This window comes from Echinops telfairi, unplaced genomic scaffold, assembly GCF_000313985.2.
Source record: "Echinops telfairi isolate 266 unplaced genomic scaffold, ASM31398v2 ScPeMD7_5;HRSCAF=22, whole genome shotgun sequence".
Lineage (NCBI taxonomy): Eukaryota > Metazoa > Chordata > Mammalia > Afrosoricida > Tenrecidae > Echinops > Echinops telfairi.
The window spans coordinates 12341669-12360140 of record NW_022103901.1 but is presented as its reverse complement, the minus strand read 5'-3'; the positions used below and the strand labels follow the sequence as shown (position 1 = coordinate 12360140).

The 18472-nt window shown below is 52.7% G+C and overlaps 1 protein-coding gene across 1 annotated transcript in view; it reads right to left on the bottom strand.

The window, feature by feature from the left end:
* Positions 1-10412: 10412 nt before the first annotated feature.
* Positions 10413-18472, bottom strand: part of YWHAG (tyrosine 3-monooxygenase/tryptophan 5-monooxygenase activation protein gamma) — a 17545-nt gene continuing 9485 nt past the window's right edge. Inside the window, exon 2 of the mRNA XM_045284672.1 lies at positions 10413-14100. Coding sequence (XP_045140607.1) covers positions 13444-14100 — 657 coding nt within the window. The 3' untranslated portion in view covers positions 10413-13443. The remainder of the gene's footprint in view (positions 14101-18472) is intronic.

The following is an 18472-nucleotide window of genomic DNA, read 5'->3' as shown; positions in this document are numbered from 1 at the left end:
CTCCGCACTCCCCCCATCATTCACTATGGTAAGATTTTTTGTTCTGATGATGCCTTTTACCTGATCCCTTCGACACCTCGTGGTTGCATAAGCATATGAAATTTTTATTTAAAAGATAGTCACAGTGTCGGAAACCCACAGGGGCAGTTTTTCTCGTCCTGCCTGGTCGCTGCGAGTCGGAGTCTACTTGATGGCAGTGAGTTTGGGGTGTTGTTAGTAACAGCTACGAACAATGAGTCTCCAAGGGAAGGGATCTGTCCAAGTCCTCTAGGTGGGGGGGCGGGGGAGGTGCTTCAACCAGAAGTGGGCTTGAGAGAGGGTTGGGTGCCACAGTTTGCACTGCTACCTGCTGAAGCCTATTGGGCTTGGGCCAGACTGCATGATGTAACTAGGGGCTGGGGCCCACCGAGGGTGAAAATCCAGAGGCAGGAGCTTGGAGGCCATGGGATCCTTTCAGGCCATCAGTTGGGACACAGCTAGGGCACAGGGAAGGTGGGAGGGGAGGAAACAGGTGCTGGGGAAACCAAGGTAGGTGCCCAGGCTGCCCTAGGACAGGAGATAGAGAGACCGCAGAGGCTGGCCTAGGCTAGGGCTCAGCTTATGCCCAGGACCTGGGGCAGCACCAACGTGGCAGTGGGCGCAGGCTGGCTGGCCTGCCTGGGCTCAGAGCTCTATGCTGGGAGGAGACACAAGTCCCTGCCTATCTCCCGGGGTACAGGAGCAGTTCTGGGCCTGCCGGGCCTTGCCCCTGCTGTTTAGTGGGTCCCATTTCTAGAGGTTGCTGTCATCCATGAGGCTGGTGCTTCCAACAGCTGGGCCCCCCTGCTCAGGCCTGACAATGCCTTGGTGAAGCCTGACCAGTCAGCTCCTTTGAGGACTGCAAATCCCTGAAGCTGCTACTCACGCCCCCCAACCAGCTCCCCCTGAGACCTGTGGGGGCACAAGTTGTCCCAGGACCCAGGTTAGTCCCTGGGTCTCTCCTTAGCCCCTGCCTGCCCAAAGGGAAGGCTGCCCTCACCACAGGCAGCTGCTTTGGACCAGCACCCACCCTGTCAGGGGCAGGCAGAGGACAAGCCCAGGGACCAGCAGGGACATCTTTGGGGGCTTCCGGGTGGTGGGTTAGAGGGACTTGCAGAAGTGACCCTCGTGTGGTGGCCCAGGAAGGACCAGCAGGAGCAAGAAGGGGTTCGAGAAGCTGGGGACTCCTTTGCCTGAAGGTCAAGCTTCGGGGGGCTCCATAAGGGATCCAGAGGGTGCCAGCTAGGCTTGGTGAGTTCTACTGTGGTGGGACTTTCCGGGTGGGCATCTCTCCCAGAGGTGATGCAGCCCAAGCTCTCTCCATGCAGAGAGGCCAGGAAGGCCCGGCAGGAATGGCCCTCACCAAGGTCACCGAGCAGGTCAGGGGCAGGACTGGTCTTCTCCTCTGAGTGGAGGGACCTTATCGGGAGCCCCCAACCCCAACATGCATATTGGTCCCCTCTTTGGCTGAGACCGTACACCAGCCTCAGGGAGTACAGAGACTCACCTGTCTCCGTCAGACCCCCTTGGGGTGCTCTGTCTCTGGCTGGACTCTCAGTGGGTGGCTCTGGGGCCCTTCTCCTTCCATCCCCCACTTCCCCGGGTGACTTGGCACCTACCAGTGTACAGCTAACTAGGCCTCTGAGGGAGAGTCAGTCATGTTCTCATGGACTTCCTGAGAGGGAGCTCTGCCACTGTTAGTTAGCACTGGGTGAGGTGACAGCTGCGAGCGGTCGGGAGTCCCAGGCTTGGCGAGGGACCGCTCTGGACTGTAACAGAATTGGTGGATGCCTCAGGTGGGCGGATGGAGCTATCCGGGATAAGCCCACCAGCCGGATGACCCCCACCTCCCTCCCCTTCGAGGATCAGACTGAGGGCAAAGGAGAGTCCAGTGTATGGCCAGGGCTCGCTCCAACTCCCAACCTGGAGAGGAGAGGGCAGATCTGGGACTTTGAGGAAAGCTGGACCCCTCTGCTCCCCTTACTGGGTGTGGTAGTGACATCCTTTCATGCCAACTTGAAGACAGAAGTGTAGGGGTGGTATTCAACCGGTCAATCAGGTCACAGTCTGATGGGGCCTCCTTGTAGGTGTGGCCTTCTCACAAGGTGGGTCCTGGGAACCTCCCCACCCTCTCTCTGCCTTCACCTTCCTGCTGGCTGGCCCTGGTTGCTGCCAGAGCACTGGAGATGTTATCACTGCCACTGGATCCACATGACTGCACCCACTGCCTGGGATCTTCCTGCATTTTGCACGAGTCTCAAGAGGGCCTTGGGCACTAGTATCGGACTCACGTGGACTCCAGTTGGACTGGGCTGGGGTGTCTTCTTGATATATAACTACTCCGTGATATAAAGCTCTTTCTTACACATCTATGAGGGTCTCGGGGTTTCTCTAGTCGACCTGGCCTGACACACTTGGGGTCGGGCACGCCCCCACCCTGTGCAGTCCATATGGTGGCCCAAGGCTGCTCTCAGGTGGGTGAGAGGACGTCTGGGCAACTCCCACTGCAGAAGGCGGGGCCTGCCAGAGTTGGCTTGAAGCTTGGAGGGAGCTGGCAAGAATAGAAAGTGCTGGGTGGGGGCAACTCTGCTCCTGGTGGGGGCTTGGCAGGGCGGCACCACTCTGGGCCCAGTGTCCATTCTGAGGGCCCTGGGTGGCCTCGGAGGCACTGGAGGGCAGTGCTCAGTCCCGTGCAGGATGGGAACCAAGGCTGAAGGCTCCCCAGTGCCCCCTAACAATGCAGAGCACCAAAGCCCAGGGTCACACACTGTGAAGACGGCTCCATGCAGAACCAATGAGGGACAGGCTGGCCCCTCGCCCCAGGGCTCAGATGACTCTTTTCTTCCCACATGCCCGCCTCCCCTGAGAGCTGGGCCCATGAAGCCCTCTGGGAGATGGCTGAGGTGGGGGCTGGGGGACAGGGAGACACAAGAACTCCAACAGGTGAACATATGTTCTGAGCACAGGTTCCCCAGCCCTCTCCCCGCTCCCATCCCCTTTGGAACTGTGTGCCTGTCCCTGTCCCACTCGCCCCCTTTCTTAGCCCCCTTCCCTCCACCAGTGACACGTCCTCTCTGAGCTCTCCCTCTCTGCACCTCTCTTCAAGACCCACTCCCTTCTTGGAGCAGTCCTGTTCCCCCTTCACCCCCACCATTGCTCTCTGAATCCTGGGATCCACAGAACTCCTCTCCAGTGTCTTCCAGGGCTCTAGCCAGGACCCCCGAGACCCTCCTGTGCAGGCCTGACCAGCCTGAGGGTGGTTGCTGGGTGGTAACATAATTGGCCCTGGAGCATGAAGTCACTGGTCCCCACAGGGGGTGGCAGGCCCAGCTCAGAACCCATGCTGTGCCAGCCTCGCCTTGGGAGGGCTAGAGCTGGGGCCAAGCAGGCCCTGAGGCTGCCCCATTGCAGGGCGCCCTCAGACTCCCTGGTCCAGAAGGGACAGTCAGTGACCAGCCCCTGGAGCTCTTCTAGCAACTCCACCGGCACCTGATGCCTGCCCACTCCAGAACCTTCCAGAACCTCTGCACGTGTACTGGGGAGGGGGGGGGGGAGAGTGGGGCAGGAGACTCTGTCTTAGAATCTAACACTGACGACCCCCATCCTGACCCAGGGCCTACTGGCTTTGGACAAGTTCTTTGCAGTTCTGGGTCTATTTCCGAGCACCCTCTGGCCTTCTGGGAATTCCCTCTTGGAGGATTCAGCCCAAACCCGACTGCATTTAGAGGCCTGTCAGTCCCTGTGCAGTGCTGAGCGCCTGTTAACCTGCCCGTCTCCAGACAGACGGGCCTCACAAGGTGGCTTGTTGAATGCTCACAGCCACCTGAGGCAGCTACCAGTCAGGGGATCTGGCCTCCCAGCTGTCATTAAGGTCCTGGAAGGTGTTGTAGTGCCCTCTACAGCCCGTGACAGGTTACTGCAGGTAACAAAGGGCCCGTGGAAAATGAGGGTGGAGACAGGATAGGGCGGACAGCGCTCCCCATGGGAGAAAGGAGGCGGCCGCGGAGCAGCCAGATATTGGAACAGAAACCCAAACCTTAGCAACAGGCTGACCATTGGGGGAATGTGGGGAGACTGGTTGGTGATTGGCTAGTATCACTGCTCCGTAATTGGATGGAAGGCCACCTGACGTGGGAGGCCCACCAGCCGCGTCCCCTCCCTGCCACATCCGGGTCTCTGGACGGTCCTGGCCCTGGGAGTCAGCTGAGTTCTTCCGTGGGGGACGCAGATGGGAAGCTCGGCTGGTTACACAGCGGGGCTGCAGCCGTTGGGGGCACCCGGGGGAAGGCAGTGCACACACATGGACTCGTCTGCGTGCAAGCGCACACGCGCGTGCAAACGATGGCCCGGGCAGTACTGAGGCCTGCAGCCCACGAGGGGACACGCAGCTAACAGGACCCTTCCCCGGGGCCCGAGAAGCCAGGGGGGCTGACAGATGGGCTGGAGCGGGAGCACAAGCCGGGATGCAGGGACGAACGTGAGAAGAGCAGGCTGGAAGGGTTGACCCAGCAGAGCCCCGGGAAAACCGAGGCCCCTCCCCCCAAGAGGGTGCGGGAGCAGCTGGCTCTTGGGGGACAACTGCAGGCGTGGGCTGTGCCCACCGAGAGGCAGCAGAGGATGTTCTGCGGCAGCAGTCAGGCTAGGTAGTAGTGTCAGGGACTTGGGGCCAGACCTGGACCCGGATTGCAGTATTGTGTGTGCCAGGTAAATGGGCACAGGGGCGACCGGGCCAGTCCTTGCTGATGCATTCCTGTGGACGAAGCAGGGCTCAGTCCATCGCTTTTGGATACCAAACCAACCACCCAATCAAACCCAATGGCATGGAGTCATAGCCACTCTATAGGGTTTCCGTGCTTATTAGCCCTCATGGGAGCACCCAACCTCATTTTACTCCAGCACAGTGCCTGGTGGGTTCGAGCCTCTGACCTTGCAGTCAGCAGCCCAGTGCCTAACCCAACAATCAGTACTCCCTTTGCTCGGGCCCAGCAATGATGGAACTGTTAGATGCTGGGCATCCAGACGGAGACAGGAAGGGCTCATCCCTTTTGAATATCACCTCCCACCTACAAGTTAAGAGCTTCCCACGGAAGGGCCTCAATGCTGCCAACAAGGAATTCATTTTCAGATGAATACCTAAAACCTGTAGTGTAGAAACTAAGGGCTTCTGGAAGGTAATTTTGATAACTTAATGGGATCCAACACGAGTTTTTCCAAGACCAGGTCAACTATCAAGCCCTCATCCCTCATATCTGACTTCAGACCGAGAGAGCCAGCAGCAGGGCAGAAGAGGCCATGGTGGCTGAGCAAAGAGGTGGATGTGTTGATATGCCTTTGTGGCCTCTAGAGAGCGCCGGGAAGTAGTAGGGTCATGTGCCCATCTGGAAAGAACCAGCTTAACACTTAAGATCGTGTGAAGACAGTTCATTCTCCCAACGCAGGTTCCACTGAAGGCAGCCACTCAGACCCACTTTTGAGTTTCGGTGGTGAGGCCTGTGAACAGGTTTGCCATTCCAATTCTACCACCATTCCCAGTCAAGGAAAAGCAATAGAAGGGTCAGAGTATGTGCCTCCCGCCCCCCATGGGTGGAATCAAAGCCAGGGTGACAGAACACTTCACACTTTCCCCACCCAGGAATGCTAGGAGAGGGTTGTGAAGAAGACAAAGGACCCTCAGAAAATAGGACTGCACCGCCCACGGGTGACAGTAAATCCTGCCAGACTCTTGCCAGCAGCGCACTGTGCGTTTGGACTGATCAGCTTAGGTACGTGCAAGGATGGCCCTGCCGCTTACTAAGGCAGGCATCACATGGAAAATCTGTATGGGGGTGAAGTGCCCCAAGGGAAGTGGGGGAGACAAATGGCTGGGCAAATCCAGGTGGGATTTTGTGAAATGGCTAGTGCCAAGGTCTCCTGAAAATGTCATAAAAGAGGCTGGAGGAATATTTTAGATGGAGCCTAAAGAGCCTAACAAGCAAGATGCATCAAGATGCATTCGATGACTTCAATATGGGGTAAAGAGCAGGGCTTATCAAAGGCATGGCGGGGTATGGGGAATGATTACTGAGCTCTCAGATGTGATAGCAGTATTACGGAGTTGAAACAGAAGGTCCTCATGTTTAGAGATAGCAGCACTGTAGTACAGTGCCACACTGCAACTCCAGGACCCCACAAGAGAATTATTAAGACAGACAATGGCAGCTGTGTCCAGGGGCTGGGCCTAGGTCTCAACCTGCAGCTCTCAGATTTGTATCCCTGCAGTGGAATTTAAGCTTGACATTTTTCCCCCCACCTACATAGATAGAAGCTTGGAGGGTGGGTATTGTAGCCCCCAGACATCTGGCTCTACTTAAATCTAAGCAGCCCTGGTGGTGCTGTGGGCTAAGCGTTGGGCTGCCAACCGCAGGGTGGACAGTTCAAATTCACCAGGTGCTCCTCAGACGATCTATGCTGTCTGCTCCAGTAAAGAAACCCTATAGAAGGCCACTGGGTTGGAATTGACCCTTAAATTGAACACAAGAGGTATTTAATGGGCCCCACCAAACCCCAACCGCCCATATTTAAAAGCACAAGGCAAAAATCTTTTAAGATTCCAGAGCCACTTAATGCTCAGAACAGCAGTAAAACCCTGGTCTCCATGTCAGTGACACTTTTCCTGCCTCAGGATGAGTCAGGCTCGCTGCAAATCTAGTCTATTTGGACTCTCTACTAACCCCGATGAACACAGTGGAACTGCCCTTGCGGATCTCCAAGGCGGTAACTCTTTATGGGAGTAGACTCTTCTTTCTCCCATGGAGAGGTTGGTGGTTTCAAACTGCTGACCTGGCCGTTACCAGCCGACATATAACCACTCTGCCACCAGGAAAGAACAAATAATGTCAAGTTACCTGGAGGAAGGAGTAATAAGTGGCGGGGCAGCAGTAGCGGATGGGAGGGGACATGATTGAGAAACCAGAGGGACGGAAGCTGCTGGCCCTGAGCACACACCTAGCCCAGGCTTTGTGGGCCACACACATCTTTTGCCTTTCCCCTTTACAATCCTTCCAAAAGGTGAAAAACATCCTTAGCTCAGAAACCCTGCAAAACTCTTTCAACCAGCCATCCTTTTGTGGATGGCCTTTCCCACAACCCACCTGGCAGCACCTATTCAAAAACACAAGCTCAAAAAGCCCTGTCTCCCCAAGTAATTTCTCTTTCTGCTTCTAACTGTGGATTTGGAGTACCGTTGGGATACCTAAGTGCAATTAGGAAATCTCAATCGGTCTGGTCAACTGTGAGACCCCCAAACAAACCTATTGCCTGGGGCATCCCTGCCACTGTCCTCACCGCCCACAGCCCATCTATAGTGAGCTAGTGAGAGGCTGGGTTTGTGGACAGCCCATCTATAGTGAGCTAGTGAGAGGCTGGGTTTGTGGGGTGGCCATCAGACGTAAGCACTTGGACCCATACCAAAGGGGGGAACATCAAAGAGACTGTTGAATTGGCAAGCTGGGGTGCCATTATTAATGTTCCAAATCGGCTGTTGACCGTTTCAAATTTGCTTGGAGGACTGCTGGCCCATAAGTCACAGGTGCCATTCTTAGCCTCACAGATCACCCGGAGTCACCAAGCCGTTTCAGCTGACCCGTACCGTGGCCAGAGCATGTGGTAATGACACACAAATAGAGCGCAGGGACCCTGCGCCTGCCCGGGGTGGCTAAGTATCTGCCACACACCGTCCTTGCACAAACTCACCTCCCTGGATGAACCTTCCACCCCATACCTGGCGTTCTTAGAACGCCTCTCCACAGTGCCCTGAGCAGGGGGCACCACTCAGTCCTCTGCAGTCACTCCCGTCATGTCTTCACTTCAGCATGAGAGGTGCTCAGGCAGCCCAATGGCCACGTGCCCAGACACTAACCCAAAGGCGTCCAAACCCACCTGGCAGCTCAGCCGTATGAGAAAAGACCTAGCAACCAACTCCCATCAACCACAGCCTAGGAAGCCCGATGGGGCAGCCCTACCCTGCCACGTAGGGTTGCTATGAGCCCAGACCAACTCATCAGCACATGCCAAGTGTATCGAGGAGAACAAGCCTCCGTTATTAATGCTAAACCATTCATTCAATTATTGAATTACGATCATAGACCACCTCTGCCCTCCAGGCCCTAGTTTTGGGGGGCAAGTTCTTCACCCACCATCTGTGTGTGATGTCAGAGCTCCTATAAATATCTCAAAAAGAACCTGCTTAGCTCAGAATGCAGTGGCAACCACTGCCACCGCCCTCAGGACCCAGCTGCTACGTCGTCCAACAACGCTATTCCTCGGTTTTCTGCTTAGATTCTTTTTCTTAGAAGCTGTTGCTTTAACCCGAAGTGGGCTTTATTCCTCTTTCGCGTGTTCATGGAGAGGCATCGTGCATGCCTCATTTTTGGCAGGTAGCCACCACAAATAAAAGACCCCTGACAGCAAAGCCTGCATTAAGGAGAATCAAGTGGACAGCCTTGGAATTTCTCAAGAGTAACTGAGAGGTCTGGGGAATACCCTTATAACTTCATGCCATCAAGCCGATTCTGCCTCATGGCCACCCTGTAAGGCAGGGCAGAACTGCCCCTGTGCTTTCTTTCGCAAGACTGTCAGCTGCTTACAGAAGTCTCAAAAGCCCCCCTTCTCCCGAGTGGCTGGTGGCTTCAAACTGCTGACCTTGGGGTTAGCAGCTCAAGGATTCCTGGAAGTGACCTCATTTGCTACTAGGATACCTGGGTGCCCTTAGGGAAGTTTTGCGATCAAAATCCCGGCACACATGATGGGAATCACACCCATGGAACCAAGCCAGGAGCCACACCTTTAAGGCACCTGAAGAGCCTGCGGCGCTTGTCACCACGGGACTGTTCCGATTCTGCCCACCTACTTCCTTACTGGCAGGACTGTGTCCAATTCTGTCGACTCCGAGGAACGAACCAGCACGCTGAAAGGACTCAGCCAGTGTGTGTGGTGCTTGAGTAGGGGTGGGGCGAGTTCCAAAGGGTCACAGACAAATGGAATGAAGATTCTGACATTCTCCCACCACTTTTTGGAAGCCAGCGGCTAGCTGCAGAGTGGCCCAGCGGCCCAGCACCCATGTGGAGTGTTGGTGAGCACTGTGACCTCAGGCGCCTATCACCTCGATGGCCACCCACCACTGTACTGCCACGCCAGGGGCACTCCTGGTGTGGTCAGTGGCAAATGAGATCACTTACAGAACCCGTGAAGTATATGGCCAAACAGGAAAACCTCCGCACGCAATGGTTTTTATGCTGGAAATGGGAAATCACAGTATCTAAAAACCTCAGAACAAACAGCCTTCCTCCCCATAGTGTGGGCTCGGGCTCTTCCGTTTCCACACCCATGAATGGAGGCCAACCCTTCCCTCGGCTCTTCCTTTACAGCCCATGAGAAAGGAAACCGCCCCCCACCCCCACCCCAACGCAGGGACAGGAGTCATCTTGTGCTCTTCCTCCCCAGGCAAAAGCAGCCTGGGGGAAAACTCAGCCCACACTGATGAAGCTGAAAAACCCAAGACCACTCAATGACTCACGGATGTGGTAAAGCACCAAGAACCATCTCACCCAAGACAGCAACACCAGTAACGGGCACCAGGGGCTGCAGCAGCAGCAGCCGCCGCCCAGGGATCCCACGTGCATCATTGCCCGCTGCACCAGGCCTCTCTGCAGCATTGAAGAGCAAGGACTAACGTGCACCTGACTCAAGCCATGCTACTTGCAACCACCTCGCCTGCTAACTGAAGTTGGACAACGACTGTGGAAGGTACCACACATGGCCGGAACAAGTCTGCCTGCCTCAGAAACACAGCCGGCATGTGCTTTAGATGAGGATTGGCCAGACATCAGCTCACATTACTTCTGGATCCGTGAGCAGGAGTCTAGTCCCTGGCAAATGGTCAGCGAGAAAGATGAAGGCCCTCCAAGGAGATGGACTGGCAGTGGCTGCAACAATGGGCTCAACCACAGCAGTGACCGTTGCTGTGAATGGTCACCATGAATGGTCGTGGATTTCAGGGTACCTAACTAAACGGGCAGCTGACCCACTTCACCGTTAAGTCCAAAGCTCAGAAGCTTAATCATTTGCCCCCTGGTCTGTGCTTCTCAGAAAGGCTCTAAGAGCTAGTTGGAGGATGCTCAAAGTGAAGGCTCAAAAGGCGCCCTCCTCCTCTGTGAGTGCACCCCACCCAGTCTGACTCCCAGATACAGGTGGCTTTTCAGTAGATACCACCTTGCTCACCCCCAACCCCTAATCCCTCAGCTCAACCTCATTCCTTTGTGTGTGGGGTGAGGGGGGGATTGCAGGACAGGAGGCCGGTGTCTAATCGACAGACAGAAGGCCCCAAAAGTAACCCCTTGAAGAAAGCGAGGCAGCACTGACATCCGATCTGTAAGTTTATTTGCTCAATGTATGACAGCTACATGATGACTCACACCCATGATATTCCACCACTGAGGAAAACGGCTAAGCATGGTCCGTGTGTGAAAGAATCCCTCAGCACAACAGGGAGTTGGGAAAATGATCACTGATTAGACCTTAAAAATAGTTCACTGCATAACATGACAAAGAAGCACAGAGGCTCATTCAGAGAACACAGCTTTTGTTCTCCTACACTGTAATAGTTATAATTTCACCATGACAAACACCAGACATTACGATTAAGCTAACACTGGTGTTTCTTTGGCTCCCCCCACCCCCTTTGTAAAAAACAAAATAGAGAACTGCATGTCACTATAGCAACATCCCAAACAGATCAATTGGTTACAATCACTATTTGGTAGAGCAAACTTTACCCCCAAAAGGAAAAAATAAAAATAAAATTAAAAAACAAACAAAAGAACTTCAAAAACTTTTTTTTTGAAGACTTCATTTTTTTTCTTTTTTTTTTTGTCATAGGAATACATAACACCTACGGTATAAGTTAATAAATGCCGAGCTACTGTAGAGAAATACAACACCAGCATGCACAATATTGTAGAAGAGAGTGATGGAGGAGCAGTCATTTCATGGGAGACAGGCTCGGAGGCAAGGGCGTTTCTTTAAGAACAAAGAAAAGAAAAGAGACCAATCAGCTGCTGACAGGAGAGTCCAGGCCCTCTGCTGGCTTAGCCCTCAGGGCTGGTTTGGATCTTGCATGAAGTCTACAAAGCAGCCAGAGCCAAAGCTGAAATTCAAGGGAGAAAACACAATTTTGTTGTTGTTGTTGTTGTCTTCAGAAATAGGTTTTGTCATTCCAGTAAATCATTTCCAAATGCTACAAGGAAGGACACACCGCCACTCACACTGGACATGAAGACAGATTTGAGAACACCCCCACCCACCCCCAACCGGCCGGCATGTCCCTCTGGTTTCTGTCATGCCACAGAAGTGGCAGAGCCTTCTCCTCCGGGATTCTTCTGGGAGGACCAAATTCCCTGGGACTTCCACTTGGATATGTGGAGGGGCCTGCGAGGGACAGTCCTGCAGCTGGTCAACGATGCCAGGAGACAGAGTCCGTTCAGTCCACGGCCATCGGGCACCACCATTCTACCTTTGCTGCCACCCGGGATCCAGGACGCCTTCTTGTTCCGTCAGGACAAGCGCAAGTTTGGGCTTTGCAAACGCACCGGGGTCACTCTTGCCTCAATTAGCATCAAACCACTCCTGGCCTAAATAAGCAAGTAGACAAAAGGAGTTTGGTGTCCTTACCCATCTTGGGAGAGTTCACATGGTTACTCATTTTATTTAAAAACAAAACAAAAAACCCCAACAAACAAAAACACAAAACAAACACCAAGCTCAGAACACACATGCCGCAGGTCACTGTTCCATGGAGAAACAGATTTATCCCGGAGGAGAAACGAGGTCTCCGCCTGGCTAAGTAAAAATGTGTGGGGACACCGATGTACTATATATACTCATGTATACACCAGGTTTTCCCAGCATATTCTAATGCGGTTTTTGTGGTAAAATTAGGTGCCTCGGCTGATATTTGGGTCGGCTTCTACTCGAGTATATACGGTGGCTTCCTTCAACCCCCAACACACACACATCGAGGACCCAGGAGAAGTGGACTCTCCATACTTGGAGGCTTTCTTTAAAAGAACAAAAGAAGAAAAACCACACACAGGCACACACACACACACACATGCACGCGCTTGGTCAAGTAGGAGGGCATACTCATTACCTGGGAACAATTTTAATTGATCTTCCTACAATAATCACTTAAGGAAAGTGTTTTCAAGGGAGGATAAACTGATCACACTGCCAAGGGCCATAAGTCTGACAGGACAGCTGAGCTTAGCTTTTCCTTCTGGATTTTTCTACCAGTACACTTCTGGCACCTAGACCTTCACACACCACAGACGTTCTCGGATAGACCGCCCAGCTTCCACAACCAAAGAGCTGCAACACCAACCATGGAAGGTGGGGACAGGGGCTCGGAGGAAACAGAATCCAGTGAGAGGGAGATGGCAGTGCCATCCCTGAAGCAGCAGCTGGATGGCATCGGAGGAAACTAGAATATTCTTTACAAATGCCAACCCGAGGAATGGCCCACAGACCTGAACTGCCGCTGTTTTTGTGGCGCCGAACGTTTCTATTAAAGGGGATCAATGAGGAAAGGGCAAAACCCAAACCAAGCACCTGTTAGCCGAAACCTCAGGGGGGCTTCGCTTCCCTCAGACAAGCCGTCTGGCCCAGCAAACTGCAAAACCCACCTGGCTACAGCCACAGAGCAGAGCATAGCCAAACCTACTCGAGAAGAAAGAGACCCCTTATTCATGGCTCCCTGTCACACCGATGGCTGTAATGTAGAAACACTGTAAACTGCGACTGAGTGTTAACACTGTCGGCTAATCCAAACAGCCAAAAAAAGAGCTGGCAAGGCCTGAGCCACAAGGATGGGTATACCTTATACTCCGAGTCTCTCAATTGGGATTTAAACTCTTCCATGTCTGGTGGCATACACCCTGCAGGGACGGGAGACAAACGTCACGACTGAAACAGATGAGATAGAAAGTACCCAAAACGTAAGAGCGTATGTACAGGAAACCCTTCCTGGAACCACAGAACTTATTGATCGAGGGCCGTTCCACGCATACTTCCTTCTTGTCAGCAAACCCTAGCATCTAGCAATAAGTTAAAGTAAAGACGGGACAGCTCCACCTGCATTCCTCTACAGAACAGTCCAGACGCCGGTGCCAGGGCAAGGCTGCCGTGCCCATGCCAGCACAGCTAGCCTGACTTCCCACTAGTGGTGTTTTGGCAAAAATGTCAAAGAGGCGATCAAAGACAGGACGTGTCGTGTGGGCTTCCTCCCTAGGAAGGACACCCCTCCTTCCCCCTCCCCTCCCCGACCCCCAACTCATGGGAAAAAAATAAAGACTGCAGTAGTAGCATCAGCGTGCGCTGCCAGTCCGCCGGGGCCTAGTTGTTCCCTTCGCCGCCGTCGTCGTCCTGCTGGTCGCTTGTCCAGAGCGTTAGGTTGTCACGGAGGAGCTGCATGATGAGAGTGGAGTCCTTGTAGGAGTCCTCGTTGAGGGTGTCGAGCTCGGCGATGGCGTCATCAAAGGCGGTCTTGGCCAAGTGGCAGGCTTGCTCGGGCGCGTTCTGGATCTCATAGTAGAAAACGGAGTAGTTGAGCGCCAGGCCGAGCCGGATGGGGTGAGTCGGCTGCATGTGCTCCTTGCTGATCTCGTGGGCTTCGCTGTAGGCCTTCTCAGACGACTCCACAACAGTTGCCCGCTTCTCTCCAGTGGCGACTTCGGCCAGGTAGCGGTAGTAGTCCCCCTTCATCTTCAGGTAAAACACCTTGCTCTCGTACTGGGTCTCGCTGCAGTTCTTGATCAGGTAGTTATCCAGCAGGCTCAGCACATCCTGGCACACTGCCTCCAACTCCTTCTCGATCTTCTCGCGGTACGCGCGGACCATCTCGATCTTCTTCTCGTTGCCATCCGCAGAGGTCTTCTGCTCGATGCTGCTGATGACCCTCCAGGAGGAGCGGCGTGCCCCCACGACATTCTTGTACGCCACCGAGAGGAGGTTTCTTTCTTCGTTGGACAGCGGCTCATTCAACTCGGTCACCTGATAGGGGAGAGGAGAGAGAGCGGGTGGTTACGGTACAGACGATGTCAATTGAGCCAAGAATCTCTTTCATGCTAATACAACCCAAAGAGCTGTTCAGTCCATGACAATGATTAACAGCAAAGGGAGGTCGCGGTGCACGGGGAGGGGGCAAACTCAGAAGGAGTAAGACCACTGCTGGGGGCTGCTTCCCTAGCAAAGGGCACAGGTTTGTCATACCCGTTCTCGGAGCAAGCACACAAGTTGAATCTGCTGTGTCAAAGGCCAGCTGTTTTTCAGGTAGCACCATATACTATCCCAATCCCCGGGATTTATGTACCTCGGCAATACTGCAGACAGACTTGCCCCCGTCCTAGTCTCATCCCTGAGGGCTGGGGGCATGGACTGCGAGGTGGCCTTCAAAAGCTCGTGGAGAAATCCCTTTATCCTATCGTCCCCCTTCCCCACAAGCTTTTCTGGAGCACCGTCTCACTCAGATTAATCTTCAAGTGGATTTCTGAGAAACAAGGTTCATTTTTCTGCTTCTGCGCTAAAACCGCACAGATTACAAGCCTGGGGAGGAAGTGAGAGCAGAGGGAGCGAGTTGGCATCTGCCCACGTGAGGAGAGCTAAGTGGGCCCTGGTGGCGCTGTTGGGTACGTGTTGGACTACCAACTGGAAGAGGAATGGTTCAAGCCCAGGAGCTGAGTTCCAAGGGGAGAAAATGAGGCTGTCCATTTCCATAAAGACTGATATGGCCTTGGACACCCCGTCGAGGGTCGCTGGACTGGACTCAATGGAAAAGGGAGCAGATCTTTGCTGCAGGGGTCCGAGTGAACATAATTAGCAAGCTGAACAATGGAAAGAGAGAAAGTGAAGCACTTCTGGGCTGAGGTGGCCAGCAGGGATCAGTGCTTGGGCATGCCAAAAAAAAAAGTTTCTGCCTTCGTTATCCCAAAGACAAATCACTCTGGATGAAATGAAATCAACGAAATCCCCATGTTCATAGGTCAATCAAACTGCCTATGATGAAAGAACTAAATCAAGTCACCAACACTTTTATGTAAATTAGGCTAAACTCCCTAATGTCTGAGATATCAAAGCCATGTGCCATCGAGTATCTGAGAGTTTTCCATGAAGGGCGGGGCCCTTACCGTATATACTCGCGTATAAGCCAAGTTTTCCAGCACATTTTTAAAGCAGTTTTTTGTGGTAAAATTAGGTGCCTCAGCTGATATTCAGGTCGGCTTATACTAGAGTATATACACGGATTTTTTGTTCCTACCAAGGTCATCCACAGTGACCCACATCCACCCTTCTCTAACACAATCAAATCCGTAAGTTTGTATCCTTCCTTCAGGATCACAGGCACAATCCTCACCTGCTTGCCCTTCAAAACATAGCAAACTGTCAAACTGGCGTGTTACTTCTAAAAAGTAAAGTCTGGTCCATTTGTCTGGTTAACTGAGGCTGTAATATCTAAACTGGTCCATTCTGCCCCAATGGTTCCGTAAGTCACAACCCTGGGAATCCCAGAACAGTTTCTGCCTTATGCCTCCAAGAAGACTGGCTATATCCTCAGTTTCCTCCTGTGGCTTCAAGTTCATGTCACAAACTCTAACCTGTTTCACACTAACTTGTAGCTCCCAGACCTTTGTTGGCCTGCTCCCTCCTCAGAAAACACTCAAAAAAGCATCCACCCTCCCAGTCCACACCCCCAGCTATCAAAACGGACTTTCTTACCACAGCTCATCATCCAGGATGCAGGGTAGACATCTGCTTTTACAAGCCCTCCCCTGGATGGCTCTACTGTCCCCCAGGGTGCTCTCCCCCGCTGAGTGGGCAGTGACTGATGGCAGGGAGAAGATTTCCTGGTGGGTGCGCTATGAGCCTGCTCTCCTTCCACTCCCCGAGTCACTGGCTGCTTCCGTCTCAGAGCGCACACAAGTCCCAGAGCAGCAGCACCCTCTGCACGGTTTTCCGTCTAAGTGTGGAGCTTAGGGGATATCTATGAGAAAGTTAGTGGTCCTTTTGTGTGGGGTGGGGGTGGGGGTGTCAGTGGAGAGGGGAAGGCAGGTTGGGGTAGCAGGGACTGCATTCACATCTGAATCATTTGCTTTCCCCTTTGTACATCGGGCAGAGTAGGCTTCCTGCACACTGCTTATGGTGATTAACTTCAATATTCCAACTCAGATACAAGGCACAGTCCGCTGGACACCACGTGTTTCTCTAAAGAAATAACATCAGTGCCTTTCCTTACTATTTGTCATACTATCCTGATAAGGACATAAACTTAGAAATAGTTCACGAGCTGATTAGAACTTAAAAACAAAACCCTCTCAAATGTTACAAAGGGGCTTCAAAAAGCTCATGGGAAAATTCCATCAGCTTTCCATTTCATTTCTTCCATGAACTTTTTGAAGCCCCGTGTATACATTAGGACTCTCCATTCTGAGAAAGGGGCATCGGTAATGTTGAAATCCAGAGCGGGGAAACCCACAGGGGCTCTACTTCACAGCCCCTCTTTCCACCCCTCAACACCCCCCACATCCCTCATGTGAACCTCCCTGTTCCGGAATAAGGAGGCTAAACTCGGTCACCTCCAGTGCCTTTACTTTCTAGACCCAGTGGTTCTCAACCTGTGAGGCGCGACCAATTCATCACAGTAGCAAACTTACAGTGATGAAGTAGCAATGAAAATAATGTTATGGTTGGGGGGTCACCACAACACGAGGAACTGTACGAAAGGGTAGCGGCATCAGGAAGGTTGAGAACCGCTGCTCTAGGCCGAAGCTGCTACTGGTTACCCCTCGGACTAGTCGGTGTGTGCTCAAGTCACAGAGCCCACCTGGGTCAGAATGTCCCAGGTCCACCCTGGACAAGCTCCCTTCACTCCCCTGAACGTCTTCTCACTCTATAGACTGGAAACGCCTGCCTCTTCGCATCAGCCGTGCTCAAGGCAGTGAAGCGCTACAAGGTGAGCGCCTGTTTTCCGGGAGAATTTGATGGTCTTACGTTTAGTTCTGCTCAGGAGCAGGCCCCTTCAAGCATTGCAGGAGAAGACCCTAGTTTCTCTTCCTCTCTACCAGCACGTCCTCTCCGTCCCATGTTGCTTCCTCACCCTGCTCTCTCAGCGCCACCGCCTTTCCACACGGGAAGCTACTTACAGCAGCCAGCCTAGCGTACAACTGGTCTTTCAAACCCGGCTGAGGCCTCGGCAGGCCTTGGGCAGCCATACTATAGGACCGTAACTTGTCTCACAGAAGTTACCATACAGAGCTGGCAGTCCTTAGAGCAGTGGTTCTCTACCTTCCTCATGCCGTCATACAGTTCCTCATGTGGTGGTGACCCCCAACCATGACATTATTTTTGTTGCTACTTCATCACTGTCATTTTGTTATGAATCGTAATGTAAATATCTGATATGCAGGATGTATGTTCATTGTTACAAACTGAACATAATTAAAGCAGTGATGAATCACAAAAACAAAATTTGAAGCAGGGTGTAGCATAGGTAACAGCCTTCACACCAGGGACTCGTAGGTGGGCGTATCTGTACGTGGATGGACCCGCCTGGAGACGGATAGAGGAGCAGTGTCTCGGTTCCTAAAACCATTGGAAATCTGTGTTTTCCGATGGTCTTAGGCAACTCACAGGTTGAGAACTGCTGCGTCTAGGACCGTAACCTATCTCACAGAAGTTACCACAGAGAGCTGGCAGGCTTAGAGCAACCCGAGACCCAGAGCGCCCCAGGAAACTGAGATCAAGCTTTGGCCTTTGCCCTAAATCATGCTGTTCTTGCTTCAGAAGCCAGAAACTATTTAAAGCTCAAATCATCTCCCCATTAAGTCCCCTGGTTTTCAAACACAGATTCAAGACCCACTCATACTTAACCTCTTTTATGTTATGTAAATTCACCCTCACTTTCCAAACCAGCCCCTTCTCCAACAAATTCATCACAATCACCTTCACTTAGCTCCTAGCCTTTTCTTGCACTAAAACAGGGCTAACAGGAACTGCATACATCTGTCCCGGTGGTGCTGTTGAGTAAGCACTGAACTGCTATGCTTTAACCAGGCATCCTCAAACTGCAGCCTGCCGGGTGTTTTAGGCCCATTTGTTTTTTAATTCAAATTAAGATATGTGCAGTGTTCATAGGAATTTGTTTATAGCTTTTTTAAAAACTATAGTCTGGCCCTCCAACGGATTTGAGGGACAGTGAACTGGTCCCGTTTAAAAAGTTTGAGGATCCCTGGCTTTAACAATAAGGTTGGTGGTTCAAACCCACCAGCCACTTGGCAGCAGAACAGCGAGGCTGTTGCTCCTGTAAAGGTTTAGTCTCAGGACAGCTTATATTGGGGGGTGGGGGAGACGGTGTCACTAGCGTCAGAAT